Source organism: Stegodyphus dumicola, chromosome 3 (genome assembly GCF_044657685.1).
Source record: "Stegodyphus dumicola isolate Sdum_Otavi_A_Nest chromosome 3, ASM4465768v1".
In the NCBI taxonomy this organism is placed as follows: Eukaryota; Metazoa; Arthropoda; class Arachnida; order Araneae; family Eresidae; genus Stegodyphus; species Stegodyphus dumicola.
In genome coordinates, this window is record NC_140770.1 from 19,636,803 (window position 1) to 19,656,666 (window position 19,864).

The 19,864-nt window shown below is 30.4% G+C and overlaps 1 protein-coding gene across 4 annotated transcripts in view; it reads right to left on the reverse strand.

Annotated features, from left to right (window-relative positions):
• LOC118192474 (partitioning defective 3 homolog) overlaps positions 1–19,864 on the reverse strand; it is a 507,756-nt gene that overhangs the window by 287,444 nt on the left and 200,448 nt on the right. For 2 of the 4 annotated variants that reach the window (XM_085812620.1, XM_085812619.1), the window contains exon 1: positions 6,105–7,516. The exons of 1 other annotated variant lie outside the window; for it this stretch is intronic. In XM_085812620.1, coding sequence (XP_085668746.1) covers positions 6,105–6,224 — 120 coding nt within the window. In that variant the 5' untranslated portion in view covers positions 6,225–7,516. Of the gene's footprint in view, positions 1–6,104; positions 7,520–19,864 lie in introns of those variants that run through there. One more of the 4 variants, XR_015040147.1, reaches the window with a different exon arrangement.

Here is a 19,864-nt window from a genome sequence, read left to right on the forward strand (position 1 = left end):
AAAACGCCCCTTTGGACGTAATATAAAATCTGAAAGATTTCAGTTGTTTTTTTTTTTTTTAGTCCAAAGGGATTTCAGTCCCGAAGGACTATTGCTTTCGTTTTGGCATTTTGCGTCGGACTCATAAACGTCGGTTCACTTTTCAAACTGTTGCCACAAAATGTTAGAGTCCTGCATTATATTTGAAGAAATTAAATAATGAAAAATCTGCATAAATGATTGTCTATTTCTCGCATTGTGATAAAACAATGGTACATAGAGCCATCGAATTTTGAATGACGAAATCCTACTGCGAATATGGGCATCTGAAATCCCAAATTTGGAATTTGTTTTATTATAGATTTTATATTTTGTAAAACTTTAACGAATTTTTGATTTACAAACTCAATGCTTTAAAAGCGAGAAATGGCAACGTGATATAGAAAAAAAATACTTTTATCTCCAGCTCGCGAGACTGTGTCTATCGGAAATTCTAAAGATATGCTTAATTTAACATTATTTTGCGATATTGCTCTTGAACTGAATTTTATGGTTTAAGTGCAAAGAACATGATATTTAATAAATAAAGGTAACACTCAAAACGTTAAAAAAACGCCCCTTTGGACGTAATATAAAATCTGAAAGATTTCAGATTTTTTTTTTTTTTAATATTTATTATGTATTTTTCTTTTAGACTACGGAATTTTTTTACAGGTAGATAATTTCATGCATGTATAAAATTTTTTTTGGTCAAAACAAAATTTATAACGGATAGAAAAACTGATACTATAGCATATATGAAAGAATTAATTACATTTTCCATATCGTTTACTAAATTTCTTATCATGATACTTTTCACTGTTATACGGCATTTTCTCCGTCATCTTCGTGCGCCTTTGTGGTGTAACAGAAAGAACGTCCAATGCGTTAATAGGGTGGTCCAAAATTCGAATCATTAAGACCACTGCAGATATTTTTCAAATTCCAGGCAACGAAAAATTTTTACTGACGTTTATAGAGTCATTTAGAATTCACTCTTATGGTAGCGATCGAACTAAAAGGTGATGGACGATAATTCGTCACCATCAGGGTTTGGCAAGTGGGTCCCTTCGTTCCTAGTCGCCCTTTACAAAAAGGGGAGTGAAGCATTTTCTCCCGCCTTTCCATGTGCCTTCGTGGTGTAGCCAAAGAGCTAATCGGGAGGTCCCGCGTTCGAATCCCAGCGGAGGCAATGCACATTTTTCACGTCCTTCTGCATCAATAAACTAATAACTCTGCATTCTCATTCATAAAATTTTTATATAGAAGAAATTTTCCAAAACAAAATTCAGCTAATCTTTAGAATATGGTAACAGGTAGTTTGGCGACATTTTTGTAAGGCGATAAAGGTTACTAGCTAGGACTACTTTTTAAGTGAAAATACGTCGATGTGTACATAGATAAAGTCAAGAGTGCGCGCAATGCCATTTTTGTGCAATTCTGGGATGTTTTTTTAAGTGAAAATAGGTCGACGTGTACATGGATACCGCGTATGTGCAATTCTTAAACGGCAAGCAGTTTGCGATTCTGCACTTTCTCCCAATTTCGCACCTAATCTTCGTCATGATTAAGCATTTTTGTTCGATAAAAGTTCTAGTATAAGCGTAATTCGGCTAGCAGGTTGTTGGAAAAAATGTTGAGTAAAAAAAAAAAAAAAAAAAAAAAAAAACATGCCTTTATTTCGTGAAAACAAAACGGCGTCCAAAACAAAACTAGCAAGTTGCTGAAGCAGGATTGGTCGCCAAATTTTCGCCAAAATATCGCCAAGTTACCATAATGTAAAGATTCACCCAAAATTCACTTATTTAAACAGCAGTAAATCTACCAATCCAGAATTACTGATAGCTTAGTGATGGTGTATTGGTGTGGCGTGGTGTATTGAGAATAAGGCAAAGCACACTAGGGCTATCTGCCTAAGGGGAGGGATGCCTTTCGTGGAGGACTTTCTAAGGGAAACTGGCTCGTATACATACTGATAGCTTAGAGTAGCAACTGAGTAAAACTGAACATTCTTAATTCATTGTGCGTTGGATTTCTGACGTTTGTATTGAGTTTTCATAGTTTTATCCAAAATCAATGTGAATGAAGTTGTCCATGAAGGAACAGATGAGTCGAAATACTTTCCCAAAAATGTGAATTAACTTAATTCTCATTCAGCGATGTATTTTATTATAAAAGAGATAAATAAATATATAATATTTACTATGGGAAAAGTCCTCTCTTTTTGCTACCCACCTTTCAAACGAAAATTAGCTTTTATTTGTGTCATACAAAAGGGATGAAATGAAATCAACGTCACGTAATGACCTTTTCAGTAACGTCAATGAACTATATTAAAATATACTTTGAATGCTGATTTCAATTTACTGTATTATTTATTGCAGTTAATGCATATACAGATAGAAAAAAAACGAAACGATTCTGTATATTAAGGTTAACATATGGTACTTACGTATTAGCGCAACTTGGCATTTATATACAGTGCCTAGGGAAAGTGTATAATAATTCGTGCAATATATTATCAGTTGTAATGAGTATGATAGAGAATAGTTTCTACCGACTTGGAATTTCTGAAAGAATTTTTAAAGAATTATATAAGAGATTACAATTTATGTTCTCAAAACTTGCTTAGAACTAAAGATATTCCTGACCACGAAATTCCTCTCTGGTCAGTGGCAATTGCTCAGCTGAGGATAAAATAAGTAATATATTTAATAAAAAAAAAAAATAAAAATAAAAATAAAAAAAAAAAATAAATAAAGTCATATCTTATGTAGGCCAACAAAATAAAATAAAATAAAATAAAAATACAAAAAATTTAATTAAAAATTTTTAATATGTGAAAAAACTGTATTAACATCAAGTGTCATCTACTACAAGTTTAAAAAATTTATCTAAACTTGAGTGGATGAATAAAAAGTATTTTATTAACGACTGAAAATTACTGTATAATTAATTAAATAATTTTTTTGAATTTCTACTTAGTTCAACATAGAAAAATTTTTAAAATACAAAAAAAAAATAATAATAATAACTAAAAATTTTTAATATGTGAAAAAACTGTCATCCACTACAAGTTTGAAAAAATGTATGTGAACTTGAGTGGATGAATAAAAATTATTTTATTAACGATTGAAAATTTGAACAAAATATAGGAAGAATATGAGCTAATAGTACAAATTTAAAAACGTAATAAAGTGGATTCAAAACGTCACTACAGTGTTGAAACAAATGGGTTAATTTCTTATTTATCATACGAATTTTTTTTCCAATAAGAAAAGCATAAATTTTGTTTCGTACAACTTTCATTTTACTTTACATATTTTGAATAAAAATAGTTTAATAAAAAAATTCTTTTATAAAATTTCAAAATAACATTTCTATTTTTGAGATATGAACGTCTTTTAAATAACAGCCGTATTGTGAACTTTTTTCCCATGCCTAAAGAGCATTTGTCATTCTATAGAATGACTAGGTAATATATACAACGCCTTGGTAAAGTATAATTCTCATATTTCATACTTTGCCTAAAATGCCAGGCGTTCTATAAAATGCCTAGGCATTCTGCAGAATGCCGGATTCTTGAAAGAAAAGACAGATTATTTACTCCCTACACCGCTCATTTGCTGCGCACTACACTGAACAATCAGAATGACCAATGAGAAAACAGAATTCCATAGTGCTTTTACTATTCAGTTGATATTGTGTCTTTGCAAATGTGTGAATTGCGAGAGACTACCAGCATCGACACAAACCAGCCTCCAACCCCCCCCCCCTCAACCCGGTCTTCACTTTTAGAAGCAAAGCGCTTCATTCTATTCCCTCCCCATCAAGTACGTAACTGGGGAATATTCTTTACGGTTGCATCACAACTCAGGCCCTAATGGGACTCTCTCAATAACTGGGAAGACTAGGGAACACTATCACCTGCTGCAGACCAGTATACCGACCAAGTATCAAAGTATCAAAATGCCGGTGTTTCATAATTTGACATTAACATTTAACTCACGGTACTTTATTTCAAAAACTTTTACACCTCAATAAAAATGCCAAAACACAAGCGAAAGTAAAGTGAGCTTATTTTTACCGGCCTTGAAATCGAGATGTTCGCAAAAATCAATACGCGGTGAATTTTTGGACCACGAAGGTTTGCCATTTTTCCTCTGTGGATTATTTGGCGATATTCGACCTTGGGAAAATTCCTGGCGTTGAGGGAAGACAGCCTTGAAGCACCGGAAATTGGAAGAGAGGTATGCGAGAAGGGGAGAAAAATGCCTGTGGAAAAAGGAAAAAAAAAAAAAAAAACGCGCAATGTCGATTTCCACAAAACGTCCTGAAGTTACGTTGTCTTTGAAACGAACATAATGTTCAGCGCTCTAAGACGAAGGGTTACACTTGGGCAAAACTGACAAAATTATGATGTAACTTAGCATTTGTACTCCAACGATTAAAAGCATAGGAGATTCACAAATACACATAATTCTTTTGTAAATTTATAAAAATGATAATTTACAAGAATTTATCATAATAATTCCAAATCCTTAATAATATAAATTAAGTATTTCAAAAAGAAATTAATTTTTGAAATTCTGAAGACCAAGAATTTTGTGAACTTGAAAAAAAGGATCATATATAATATAAAAAGGATCATCATATCTAATCACATAAATTAAGTATTGCAAAAAGCAGTTAACTTTGAAACTCTGAAAACCAAGAATTTTGTGAACTTGAGGAAAAAAAGGATCATATAATGAAGATATAGAACGTACGTTCTTCATTATATGATCCTTTTTTCAGGTTACATTACAAAGTTTTAACACTCGTAATCAAAATCCACAGTATTGAAACGAAATAAAATATAATTTTTTAACCGTAAAAGTTAAATTTAATGAAATTATTAAATTTAATGAATTTTAGATCTAAATCTAAGCAGTGATTATCATCATTGATAATTTTGCCATTTTCAAAAGGAGTGCTGAAATTTTACAAGAGGTAAAATGGCAAATTTAGGGTCATATTTGAAAATTAAAAAAATTAATTATATTTTTGTACTCATAAAGAACTATTCAAATGAAATATAAACTTCAAAACATATGAATAAAATAAATAAAAATTGCCACCGGGGGGGGGAACTGATCGAAATTTCAGAATTTTCGTCATGTGTTGATCAGACAATAACAATAAACTTTTAATTTAATTTAAATAATTTGAACGAACATTATGGAAATCAGTTTTCGAGTTGGATAACAAAATATTATGTAAAAAAAAAAGGCCAATTTAATCTTTATAGTTTGTTTATTAGAAGCGAATTGATTAATTAAAAACATATTTATTTGCGACAATAAATGCTACAAAATGAAAATTTAATTGCGTACTGCTAAATTTTATTCTAATTCTGTTAAAGCAAATTTTAATTCTAGTTCTGTAAATGTAATAAATCTGCAAAATAAAGAAATTTTCCCCCTTACAGGAGACCAACAATTAGAATTAATGTCACAAAATATTAATATTAAAGAAAAATTTCACTGTCATGAAAACTTTCTATCCGTATCCGTTATTCCAAATATAATATCCAATGCTTTTATTGCATATGCCTCATTTATGGACATATTCTCGATATCTCATTCAATTTATGAAATTAATAAAATCAATACTAAAAAAAAAAGGCGCAAATTAAATGATTTCCTGAATAATTATTCTTTTCCTAAATAGGTAAGAAATCTTAATTCCAGTAATTTCTAAATAAGATCAACAAGTGAACAATAAATAAAGAAAATCCAGGAAAATAAAATAAACATATTTTATAAAGCTTAAATTGTCAAAGAATTTAGAATATAAGATTCTTAAACGAACCAAGAGTTTATTTGTTAATAAAATATACAACAGGGAAGATCAAAATGAATATAAAAGTATATTTAATTTTATTGTATTAAATGCTGAATATTAAGCATTTTACTGTATTTACTCTATTTAATTTTACTGTACTGTACTGTAGCACGAAATTCCAAGTACACTCTTTTTTTTTTTTTTTTTAATGTGGGTACAATCGGAAGCTTCGAAAATACTGCAATAATAAAGCCTCTTACCTTTCCTGTAGCTTTCTTATACCGCGTAATAGCAAGATCCATGAGCTGTTTCACTGGTATATCACCTTTTCCACATGGCACGATGACGCGAACAGCGCCGAAGTTCACTGTCACTTTCATCTTTCCAACTTCCTACCAGCTGACGTCACAAAATCATCCCTTAGCCCCTCCCCTTATCCAAGATCCTCGAAATAGGGAAGAAAAAAATATTCAAAATATCCTCACATAGCTCTCGTATCTGGTCGCAGTTTCTCGCTTCAACGATGGCTTCTGGAGCTGAAGAAGCGCATAATAAAAAAAAAAAAAAACTGCCTTGGGGAATATCGTAAGAAAGATTGGCAGCAGCTTTACCTTTCTCGAAAATAAGAATAGAAGATAAAAAAAAAAAAAAAAGTGCAACTTCAAGCATGAATTGGCGCTATGTCACTTTTCTGAATTTTGAATTGGTGATAGCTCGGCCATGAAGGCAGAGTGAAACTAGATTTTCGAAGAAGACACAGATTTATCTTATCAGGCTTCAGATAATTAAAAACTTTATCGTTCATAATATCAATGTAAAAACAGTTTGAATTCCTTTAAAAAATGAGTACTCGGAATCTTATTCTTTCTGGTTTACGCTACAAGATTATTCTTTTGTCACATTAATACCTTTCATTCCACAACACTGAAACAGTTGAAAAATCCAGTATTTCACACATCCAGAAACTTGGTAATCCAAGAGCAAGAAACTCATGAGATCTTTCTTCCCTTTTTTCTCGTTCAACAGTAAAATTTTAACTGTATTCTTTCAATAAACACATCTAATTATTAACCATTTTTCTTTAACGAAGTAAAATAATAAGTTACTGTTTTTATTCCATAAGAGATGGCAACAAGTAATGCAACAATGTATGAAGTACCGCTTGCACTCTTTTCTTGTTTACCTAAAACCGGAACGGTAAGAATGCATCCAGAACAAGGTGCAGCGAAAAGCATTAACCGTAAACAATGTTCCGATCCAGAACTCCGTACGAAGGTTAGTATCCAAAACCTGTCACACGTATCAAAGACTGAATCACTTCGCTCCGACTGGATTTCATGTCACAGTACACTACTCCTCAGGAGCATTTCAACGTAAAAGTCATCAGCATCATCTCGCCGTGAAAATTTCTGAACTTCATTGATGAAGTCTTTGTTAGGTATGGAAAAAAACACACGCCACTGAAGTTTTCGAACTTAGCAGGCTGCGCGGTTTGGAAGCAGACTACCTGTAGGGTTGCTGGAAAAAAGTTGTGCTAGAAAATTACCTTGCCAAATAGTCGCCACGAAGTCGCCAGTTTAGGTATAAACAAAGAGAGAAACACACCTCATTTTTGCCCTTTATTTTTGAACTTCTTGGATTTTATTTTTTTTTTTTAATTGATGTAAATAAAATTCAAAAATATTGGAACGAGACATTTTTTTAAAGACTTATTTGAAATGAAGGAGAAAACTTTTCTTGACTGAAACAGAAATCATAAGAATTTAAAAAAAAAAAAAAAAAAAAAAAAAAGTTTTTAAAGCAAAACTTTCTTTCTGTTAATTGTATTAAACAAATATTCCTATACTACATATTTTCTAAATATTTTTTCCTTTTCATTTTACTTCCTTGTACGAAGTAAAAAGGAAGTACTGTAATCGCGAAAAGTTTCAGGCAGCATATTTCGACGAAAATATCCCATTTTGACCTCTTTCAAATGCAATTTAACAATGTATTTCCGTGATATCTGTACGTAAGGACAGAATAAAGCACTCTTTTCCTCCAAAAAAATTATAAAACTGCTTTAAAATGAATTCTGAAGAGAATTTTTCGTGGCGTCTGTACGAACGTATGTACGAACGTATCTCTCATAACTAAAAACGAGTAGCCTCAGAACGTTGAAATTTTGTATATAGGACTGCTATAATATGTAGATGTGCACCTCGTATTTTGGTTGCAATCGGCCGGACCAAACATATATAAATATATTTATATATATATCCACTCTGTTACCCGGCTCAGTGATCTCAGTTTCTTTACTCTTATATGTTTGTAAATTGTACATGTTTTGCTTTAAAAATAATTGAATTGTGTTGTTCTTACCTTCCGGTTAAGGTTTTTATGCCTTTTGTAAATCTGTATGCAATATTTTAGAAATAGCAACAATTTTAAAGTTGTTTAAGTGCCGCTAAGCTTAATGATTTTTTTTTTTTTTATGGCGGCCATTGCTTGTTTACATTTGAAACAGCAGGATAGTGGATTTGTGGCCAATCTAGAGAAACTTACCTTCGCAACCACAAAGATAACGCTTTCATTTATTATTGCGAATTAAATCGTGCTTAATCCTTTCTGGAATTTTTTCGAGGAAATAAGTGCTTAAGATTTACTTCGTAATTTTTAATACAGATATTTTGAGTTTTTATGTATTTTTGCCTTGTCGCGAAGTGAGAACTGAATTAATTGAATGAGAAATAGTCAATCGTCTGTGAAAAACTGTTTCTTTTTTGTTTTGTTTGCTTAATTTCTTTTATACATCGTTCTAGCTTTATTATAGTATTTGAATAGAACATGTGGCAACGATTAGATAATTCTTTAAATGATATAAATTTTGTGCATTCTGAGTTATAATATGAACGAAATATAATACTATTAAGTGAACCTAGCGCCAGAGTGTCGCTATGGTAAACAAAGTGAATTTTAAAGAATGCATTTATTCTATTGTGATTTATGCGCTGTCGGCGAAGTAGGTTTAATTCAATCTAATAAGTTTAAATGAAATGCAAGAAAAAATGAGTATAATTTAATATTCCGTACAAGTCATGCGGTGTACACGTCAGATTTTTTTTTAAGAAGAACAAAAAAAAAAAAAAGAAAACATAAAAGAAAATCTGTAAGGTTTCGGATTTTAAATTACGTCCAAAGGGGCCTTTTTTTTTTTTTTTTTTTTTTTTTAACCCAAAGGGATTTGTATCCCGAGGACTATTAGTTTCGTTTTGGCATTTTGCGTCGGACTCATAAATGTCGGTTCACTTTTCAAACTGTTGCCACAAAATGTTAGAGTCCTGCATTATATTTGAAGAAATTAAATAATGAAAAATCTGCATAAATGTATGTATATTTCTCGTATTGTGATAAAACAACGGTACATAGAGTCATCGAATTTTGAATAACGTAATCCTCCAACGAATATGAGCATGTGGAAGACCCAATTTGAAATTTGAAATTTGTTTTATGATCGATTTCCTATTTTTTAAAACTTTGACGAATTTTTGATTAACAAACTCAAGGATTTCAAAGCGAGCAATGGCAACGTTGTGCAGAAAAAACATTTTTATCTCCAGCGCGTGAGTCTCTGTATCGGAAATTCTAAAGATATGCTCGTTTTAAAACTATTTTGCGATATTGCTATTGCACTGGATCTTATGGTTTAAGTGCGAGGAACATGATATTTAATAAAGAAAGGTAACACACAAAATGTTAAAAAACGCCCCTTTGGACGTAATTTAAAATCTGAAACATTTCAGATTTTTTTTTTTTTTTTAAACATTTCGTGTGTTACATTTATTTATTAAATATCAGGTTCTTCGCACTTAAACCATAAAATTCAATCCAAAAGCAATATCGCAAAATAATTTTAAATTGAGCATATCTTTAGAATTTCCGATATGCAATCTCACGCGCTGGAGATAAAAATGTTTTCTTCTCTACGATGTTGCCATTGCTCGCTTTGAAATCATTTAGTTTGTTAATCAGAAATCCGTTAAAATTTTACAAAATAGGAAATCGATAATAAAACAAATTCCAAATTTCAAATTTGGGCTTTCAGATGCCCATATTCGCAATAGGATTACGTCATTCAAATTATGATGGCTCTAGGTACCGTTGTTTTATCACAATGCGAGAAACATACATACATTTATGCAGATTCTTCATTATTTAATTTCTTTAAATATAATACAGGCGATAATATTTGGTGGCAACAGTTTGAAAAGTGATACAGTCGTTTATAGTGTGTCGACGCAAAATCGCAAAACGAAAACAATAGTGCGTCAGAGACAAAGCCCCTTTGGACTAAAAAAACGCGGATTTAATTTTGACCGATATCAGATGCTTTAGGGGGGGGGAATGGTGGTTATTTTGAGACATATTGCTCTTAAAGCATAATCCTACCAAAGCAGAAATGATTGCTGAAGCTTGACATAATGTTCGTCTGGTACCTTTTCTATGTATAATATACTTCATGTTTACGTTAAACTTTACTGGGTTATCTCTGTAAATCAAATTCGGTTTAAGATTATAGTTAATAATTAAAGCAACACATGCGAGGCTTATGGATGCTTCCTTGGAGAAATTTCTAAGGGAAACTGGTTTATATTTATATTGCATTTAGAGAAAATTACAAAAACTATATGCAGCCAACCTATCCACTGGGGATTTAACATATCGAGTTTTTATTGCTTAACTGTTTTGTCCATTCGATTACTGATGGATCTTAATTTTCTACAATAATAAAAAATTATACTGGAATTTATTTTGTTTGGGTCTAATATAAAAGAAAAAGCTAATATAGATTTGTGCACAGTATCAAAATTTTGGTATTAAATATTTTTCCTAAATCATCTTCCTTTCTTTTGAAGTCTGTATTTTAAATTATGTATTACATATTACACTTCCTTCAGCCTACTGTTTTTTTAGGGGGGGGTCGCATTATTTTCTTTTTTCGCAATCTGTATGTATGAAAACATTTCAAAGATTTCTTCTAAGCTTCCTACAAAATCCTTCCAAAATAAACATATTTGTTTCAATTGGTAGTAATTTATTGGCATTTATGTAGACTATCTTTACTTAAAGAAGAAAGTGGAGCAATTAAAAAGTGAATACCGAAGCGGAAGATTTCAAATTTAAATTTAAAAAAGAAATCTAGAAAATTTTAAATGTGATTACTGCATTAATGAAGGTATAAAAGAGGGACAAACAGAGAGGGAAAAAAAAAAAAAAAACATTATTTTGCGTTTCAAATTACAAACATTATCTATTTAAAGATGAGGGTATATTCTTGGAGGATTAAGTAAAAGAAATTGGTTTTTACTTAAGTTACATTTCGGGTAAGCCGAAATCTTCATGACGACAATCAATTTAACCTTCAGAAACTTGTTTGGTTTATGCCACTACGGTAGGGCTTAATTTCTAAAATTAGAAGAACCGAAGCCCTATGGAAGACCGTTAGCAAAGAGGAACAAGAGTAAATAAAGAAATAAAATGACTATTAAAATCCTTAATAATTTAAAAATTAAATACTTAATTATCATCAAAGTAATTATTAATTAGTTAATCAATATTAATAATTAATATTTATCGAATATTGTTTAATTAATAATTATATTTAATTGATAATTATTATTTAATTAAATAAAACTAATTAATTATTATTTATTTAAATAACTAAAGATTGAAGTGAAGTAATTAAAATTAAGTAAAATGTAAAAAGATAAACTAAAATAAGCGATTTTTAATATAATTTTATTGCAAAAAGTAAAATTTTCGAGACCAAATTTTTACTGAAATTGTTGTTCAGGTACATAAAAGAAGTGCCGGAGACTTCTTATTTAAGGCTCCGGTGCCCGCTGCCTACAATTATGATTTATTCTAAAAATTAAGAAATACCGGCGCAATTTAAGCTCTGCACTACGGCAAAGCCTCGAAGGCTATCTGCCTAAGGGAAGGGATGCATTCATGGATGACTTTCTATCGGAAATTGGCTCGTATACACATGGAGAAAATCATGGAAATGTCCATGCAATCAACCCGTTCGCGAGATTCGAACCTCGGGCCAAACAACCAGTGTTTAGCGACTGGTAGTTATCTATCGATCGGCCGCTGGTGGGCACCCTTCAGGAATTGAATGAAGGTTAAATTGATATTTCGCAACTTTGACGCCACCAGTATAGACCAGTTTTGACCAGTATAGTTTGAGATAAAAGTGAGATAAGTAGTAATAATAATTATTAACTAATTAACTCACTAAAAGTTACATTAAATTTTCCCTTTGTATTTAAAGTTTAGATATGAATTCGTATATAAAAACATTTTAAGTAATTCCAAACAGAGCTACAGTTTATTTTATCAATAATTCAATAAATTATTTTATTATTAATTTAATAAATTCTGTAACCAAAAATTATTATTTAGAAAACAAACGAAAGCCAGGAACAATAATTGGCTTGGTATACGTAACAAAGTTGGTGTATTTGATTATGGCAAAGCACACTAGGGCTATCTGCCTAAGGGGAGGGATGCCTTCGTGGAGGACTTTCTAAGGGAAACTGGCTCGTATACACGTTACACATGGGGAAAACCACGAAAACGCCCATGCAGCCAGCCCGTTCGCGGGATTCGAACCTCGGACCGAACTACCAGTGTTCAGCGACTTTACCGCTCGGCCACTGAGTGGCCTATATGTAACAAAGAGCTGCCAGTTTTGTATACATTAACACCTATAAGAACGTATGTTCATTATATTCGTAAAACAAAGGTCAGTTTGACCGTGTATGCAGTTTTACTGTTTTTTTTTTTTTTTTTAAATTTTTTAAAATTTGTTTTACCTATTTTACTATTTAAAAAACATTGTAAGGCAATAAAAAATTAAAGAACATTTAAATTAACAAATGAAGCTTATTAAGCATGACTGACTGATAAATAAATGTATTACGATTTTGAAACTTTTGCAAAAGCAGAAAACTTCTTGTTACCAAACATTGACATATTACATACTGGCGTAAGATGAAGTTCACAAACTTCCTCAGTTTCCTCCACTCAACCAGTGTTGCCAAGATCAGAACATAAAAATGCCCATTGGTCAAACTGACCGATGTGTACTTATAGGTTTTAAACAAACCATCGCTTCTAATTTTTATTTTCATTTTAATGAATTTAATTCTGCGTGCCTTTATTAAATATTAAAAAAATTATTACGTTTTTCAACTTTCTGAAAACTTAAGACAGTTTAAACTTAGACTGGCATTTTATAACGAAAATAATGTTAACCAATTTCGTTTACGTGTTATTAGATGCAGATTACAATTACGATTTTTTTTTTTTTTTTTTTTTTTTTTTAGTGGTTATCGATTTGTATACAGAAACAACAAACATTAAGCTTTTGCATTGCAATGATATTAAGGAAAATGTTCTATATGCGCATGAAAATTTTCTAGCGTGTTTCATAGCAGAAAACAGCAATGAAAAGGTAAAATAAGAGATGCCTACCTGCCTACGGGTAAGAATACTTTCATGGAAGACTTTTTAAAGGAAGTATCTTATATTCACATTACATACGGAGAAAACGAAGTATACTTGAGTCCATTGCTGGGATTTGAGTTCTAGTCAAACTGCCAGTGTTAAGTGGCACCGCTCGGAAACCGGAGGGCAAAAAAACTTTAACGAATTTCTGATGAATAAACTGAAGGATTTTAAAGCGAGCAATGGCAACGTTGTAGAGAAAAACATTTTTATCTCCAGCGCGCGAGACTGTGTAACGAAAATTCTAAAGACAGGCTCAATTTAAAATTATTTTGCGATATTGCCCTTGAACTGAATTTTATGGCTTAAGTAAGGAGAAGATGGCATTTAATAAATAAAGGTAAGACACAAAATGCTAAAAAAACGCCCCTTTGTACGTAATTTAAAATCTGAAACCTTTCAGGTTTTCTTTCTTTCTTTCTTTTTTTTTTTTTTTTTTTTTTTCAATTTATTACGTGCTGCGCCTTAGACACTACATGGAAAGGGTTTGGTTTATTTAATTATGGCAAAGCACACTAGGGCTATCTGAGTAGTATAAAAATACGGGTTCACCTGCACGCGGTGTGCGGTGTGGACGTGGTCAATGATGTCACAGAGGGCGGGACCAAAGGCAACGTCATAACACTAGGAGGCGTGGTCACGAGTGGAGTTGAGGTGTTTTAAGATTGCTGATTGAGTTGTAGACCTCCTGCTTTTCATTTAAAGTTAGTTTTTTTTAAATTGGCAACAGGAAATATTTTCTGCATCTTAATTTTGATGATATAGCAATGCTGCCCTCTATTAATGGAAAAGAGAATTATATGTTTTAGAAATATATTTTTTAAGTCTGGTGTTAAAATGATTCAATGCGCGACTCTGAAAACAATGTAAAAGAAACAAATATAAAAAAAAAAAAAATTCCTTTAATGATAGTTCATCATGTTATGAAAATGTAACTACAAGATAATTTTTTTTTATTACTCAATTTTATTCTGATACTTTTATCCTTTCTAGTTTTTCATGAAACTTTAACATATTTCTCAGGTTTTCTGTTTCATAATAACATATTCATTTACTGTCATATTTTTTTAATACTTAACGTTTCTAATTTATTTGTAATATTTTATTTAATTTCCACATACTATTTTTTTTTTCATACCTTTCAAAAATTTCAGAATACCCTGATTTTTAACTTATACGTTATATTTCACAAACGTTCCCGCACGTGCTGTTTATTTGTTATATTACTTAATTTTAGATGCAATTTCACACTTTTTTTTAACGTTATAATGTTCAATATATTCTGAATTTTAAATTCATTTACTTTTTTTAAACCATTCTAGTATTCTATACACACTTTAACTTAGTGGTATGAAATTGTATTTAAAAAGAAACGTTTATTTTTCATGATCTTAGTTCTTTTACTAAATTTTCTACAGAATTTCTAATTTCTTTCACGTGTTTAACAATATCGTCCTTACATTACCGAATATTTTTTTAAAAAAACTTAAGTCTATAACTGTTAATTGCTTTTCTTACGTTCATGATTTCCCTTCTGTGTTTATATTTCTTAATTCTAGCTTAACTTATTTATAATGTTTTTATTTCTGTCTCATCATCCGTAATTCCAACATTTTATCCCTTTTTATTCATTTTAACGATATGGATTGTTTTCATTTACTCCATATTCAAATATTTCCTTGCAATTTTTAAAATACTTGTTTTATTCCTCGATCATAATAGATCATCTACAGGTTTTACTCAGAAATTTCCATTCACAACTTTACAGTTTAATCCCATTTATATCTAAATGTATTTCTTTCTCATATAGTTTTATGGTCTTCAAAGTTTCTAACATCATGTTTAGTTTTAAATCCCGATTACCTTTAAGTGTGTTGATAATTTTCATTTCTAATTTTACAACCACGTTCAGTGTTTCATCCACACATACCAAAATATTTCTTACATTTTCTGATATTTAATCTATGTCATATTTCAGTACTTAAAATGAATTTACACTGCTCACACTATTATTTTTTCATGTTTTAGAGACACTAACTATACTAATTTTACTATTTTTCCTGCACTAATTGCATCTATGTCAGCACTCATGATAAACTAGCAATTGTTTTGCATCACATGCATAAAGAAATTCTTAAAACCAACTTTTTCAATATCGTACTCAAATTACTGTTTTCCAGATGGGAATTACCAGTATTCTTTGGTTTTACTCTGTTACATCTTTTTAAATTTTAACATCTTACTTTTAATTCTAACATACATCTTTTGAACAGTTTTTTCTTTTAATGATAGCCTTACCTTATTTGTTCAAATTAATTCTTTCATTCACCTTCTTCACTACCTTTCAGTACCTTCATAATTCACTATGCAAACGCAATGTCTTTCACTGACATTCTGTTTAGTAATACCACAAGTTTCCTTAATTGACAAAAAGCGAATCATTTCTCAGTTCAAAATAGAACTACTATATTTCGCACAAACATTACCTTCATCCATTCAAGACACCCCTTAACCTGTAACTGACGTAGCGATAGGAAAGGAGACTCTTATCATATGCTCTTTCGACATTTGAAGTTTCTAGAACTTCTTTGACAAGTATATCAATACCATCAGAAAATATACTTAACATTTTTACCCAGTTTAAAGGCAACATACTGTTATAAGAATGGTTTTAGTTAAATTTATAAGACAAATAAGCACATTTTGTGCTAAATAGGCATAAACATTTAGATTCAGAATATTTCTTTTTAATCCGATGTAAGACTTGAATTTCATTCATGATACGGATTGTCTCTTGATTTTTTTGTTTACCTTACACTAATAGAAAATTTTTATTTTACAAGTTCAGCTTTTAACGAAATAGAAATAAAAACTACGATACACCTGGTGTTTTTAAGAAAAGGAACTTTGATATAATTCTGGAAATGTAAATGCTTTTAGAGTTTTTTTCTTTCAATAACGTTGATTTTCATTACTTTACTAACTTCAATAATTCTCTTATTAGCTAATATGAATGAAAGAAGATTGTCAAAAATGTGACACAGTATAATTCTTACGAACATACGTACCTTTACCAGCATACAGATATTACCGATTGAAATGAAGAAAGATACAGATATTTTACTCCAATCTACATTAAATTAAAAAAATATTTAAACTTTCATACATTCCAAAGAATAAACGAAAACTCAATAGATATTGTCATGTTTGTATATATGAGATAAAAGTTTTATGAATGGTATTTAAAGTAATGCTTAGAACTTCATAAAATCGAACATTCACTATGTTAATACACATATCATCAGTTATTTACATAATTCAATGTAATATTAATCATTACATGTACTATATGCATATATATTTAAAGTTTAATTGTCTTACAATTGAATAATTAACTATTGAGAGAAAGAGGTTCATATCTTACACTATTTAATTCACATGGAACAAATTTTTCCATCAACCACATTGAACCAAGTTTATTAAATTCGCCAAAGCTCTTTTATTTCTGCATTTTCACACTCACGACACATTTTAAATGTAACTATTGATTACCATTTCAAACACCGATTTCATAACTCAGTGTAAAACTACATCATAACTCATTTTTTCCCTACTAACTACAATTTTATATATTCAAGAAGTACATCTAAGACATGATCATTTTCTATGTTCTAGCAAATCGATTCAATTGCGAACATACTATTAAGACTTGCGATTTTAGAAGACTTGCATGTATTAACGATGTCAACGTTTCTTCGTTTTTATAAGATTCACATCAAATCATGTCGCATTCGAATCTGGTGTAAGAGATCACTTTTTCTTTTAAACACTTGTAAACAATGGATGCAATTTATAAGAAGAGAAGTAAAAAAAAAAAAAAAAAAAGGTTCGTGAGATTTTCTTCAAATTCTGTTTTACTTGAAAAAATGTCCGAACATTCAATACGATGTAAAGATTCATATTGTTTTAAATTCTTATGCTCACTAAATATTTTTTATCATGATTTACTCTTAAAAGTAACTTTATAAGTTTTCATATCCTTTTTACATGAAAAGAACTTGTGATTATTCACTACAAAATTCTAAGACGAGAAGCTTCGCGACTTTTCAAACTACAAACTTAAATTTCTTAGGACATACACTACATCTGATGTTTCTTTCATGAGATTTCAAATATCTCTTCAGATTACTCGTATTCAAGAAACCTTACAAATATATCACATAAGTTCAGCGAATAATCGCTTCATAAACTCTTAATGCTATTATGCTTTTCAACACGAGTGAATCACTTGAAGCATATACTGCACTGTAAACATACAATACTTAAAAAAATTGTTATAAAAAATAAAAATACATTCATTTCACCAAGAAGCTTTTCTATTTAAATACATTTATTTATTTCCAAAGAACAAGTTTCTGTATTATACATAAAATATACTTAGAATTTTCTTTCATTAGTTAATATCAAATTAACAACAATATCCATTTACTGATATTTGATATACATGTTTGCTTTAAAATTAAAACTAAAATTTCAATATATTTCTATTAAAAAGAACATAAGGAAAAAAAAAATACTCATAACATCAACCAAAGACAGAAATTTAAATAGAATAGCTGTACTTATATTAGTGCATTTTTATAATCTTCATAACATTTCGATTCAAAAAACCTATTACAAAATAAATGAAACATTTTTTTCTGCCTTAAAGAATCTCTTATATTTTTAAAATTAATACATAAAAATATATCTTCCCCAATATATTTAATTCTATCCTCAACACTTATTATAATGCAATCATGTCTTGTTTGTGAAGGATGATTTACAATACAACCTTCGCATTTAAATAGTTTTGTAATCACTGAATTTAATTCAGTTTTGATAGAGTTTATGAGTTCTTTAAAAAGTTCATCATCATCACTTACCATATCCGAACAATTGTTTTTACATTTGATTTGCAACGGTAAAATAATTTCAAAAATACTTTTATATAAAGTATTAGATACATCAGGAATAATTTCTTTCAATTTTTTTAAAATATCACAGTTTACTTTTAGGTATGTAGGTTTTAGTTTAAAAGAATTTTCATCTTGTTTAAAAACTTGTTGAAAAATACACTCACCTTCTTTGTTGAAAACTACCAACTCATTATTGCAAATGATGCTGGCAGTCGTATAGACAAGGTTAAATTCATATATTTTTGAGGAAAATTCTTGCCATGTTGCAGGAGTTATAACAACACCGCGTGTAGTAGGGTATAATATTTTATTTTGTTCCACACATTCACGTAGATGAATGTTCATTCTGTTTTCAAACTGATTTATGGACACAAAATATCCCCAACCAAGAGTCCACTGTGCAATCAACTTCGAACTTTCTTTTTTCTGTTCTCGATTATTCGGCATGAAGATATTTTCAGGAACAGACTTCATATAGTGGGCAAACCAGTCATCCTCTGGAAGTTCATCCTCATTATCTTCCAAGCGTCATTTTTTAATTTTCGAAATTTTTATGTTTCGGAATGTGATACTAATTCTAGGATCTTTAACGTCAGGTTGAGAGGGTATTCCGTGCATCCAAAATTGATTCGTTGGGGGTTTCATTACAAGGAGAGTTCCATGAGTTAAGTCCACGCTTCGAGATGTGAAATTTCGGCTGGTAAATACCATTTGACGTTTTGCACCTAAACTGATGATAGGTATATCACTTTCAGGTTCGAGACAAGTTTCATTGTCTTTATGCGTTGAAATTTTCGCCACTCCGTCAGGATAATAGTTCAATAAAGCAAAATTATATATTTTGCCAGTTATCGTTTCAATATAATCTTTTACATTTAGAAGAGTTTGAGTCCATGGTTCTGCACAAATGCTCGTTCCAGAGAATTCGTAACTAAGTCCTTCATCACCAAACCCGAGTACTTTTCTTCGTGGAACATACTGAGTCCCATTAATTTCAAAACTAATATTTTTAAAATCATAATTTGATAGTTCATCTAGCAAAATATCAGCTTCATTTCGTGAATAAAATTCTTCGTATAATTCCACATTTAACTCTGTATCACATATATTCCTCATATTCGCTTCTGAATCTAACGACAATTCTGAATGATATAGAAATACGTAGCATTCTTAAATAGCAAAAATTATCTAAAACATACATTAACGAAATGATTTCATCAACACTTATCGTAATACATTCTTGTCATGTCTTGTTTGTGAAGCCAGTCTTTCCGGCGTCATATGTGTAAAAATAATCATGATAGGATAGTGGGAAAGAGTTATACTGTCCTAATGTTGTTATTCTGAACCTCGATATTACATATATGCATAAGGAGAATCTTAAAAGCATCATCCACTTATCATGATAGAGTAATGGAAAATTTCTAAAACTCTGATAATCATACGCGAAAGAATGTATTATCTTAAGGTTGTTGTTGCTATTCCAAATTTGACAGTACATACAGAAG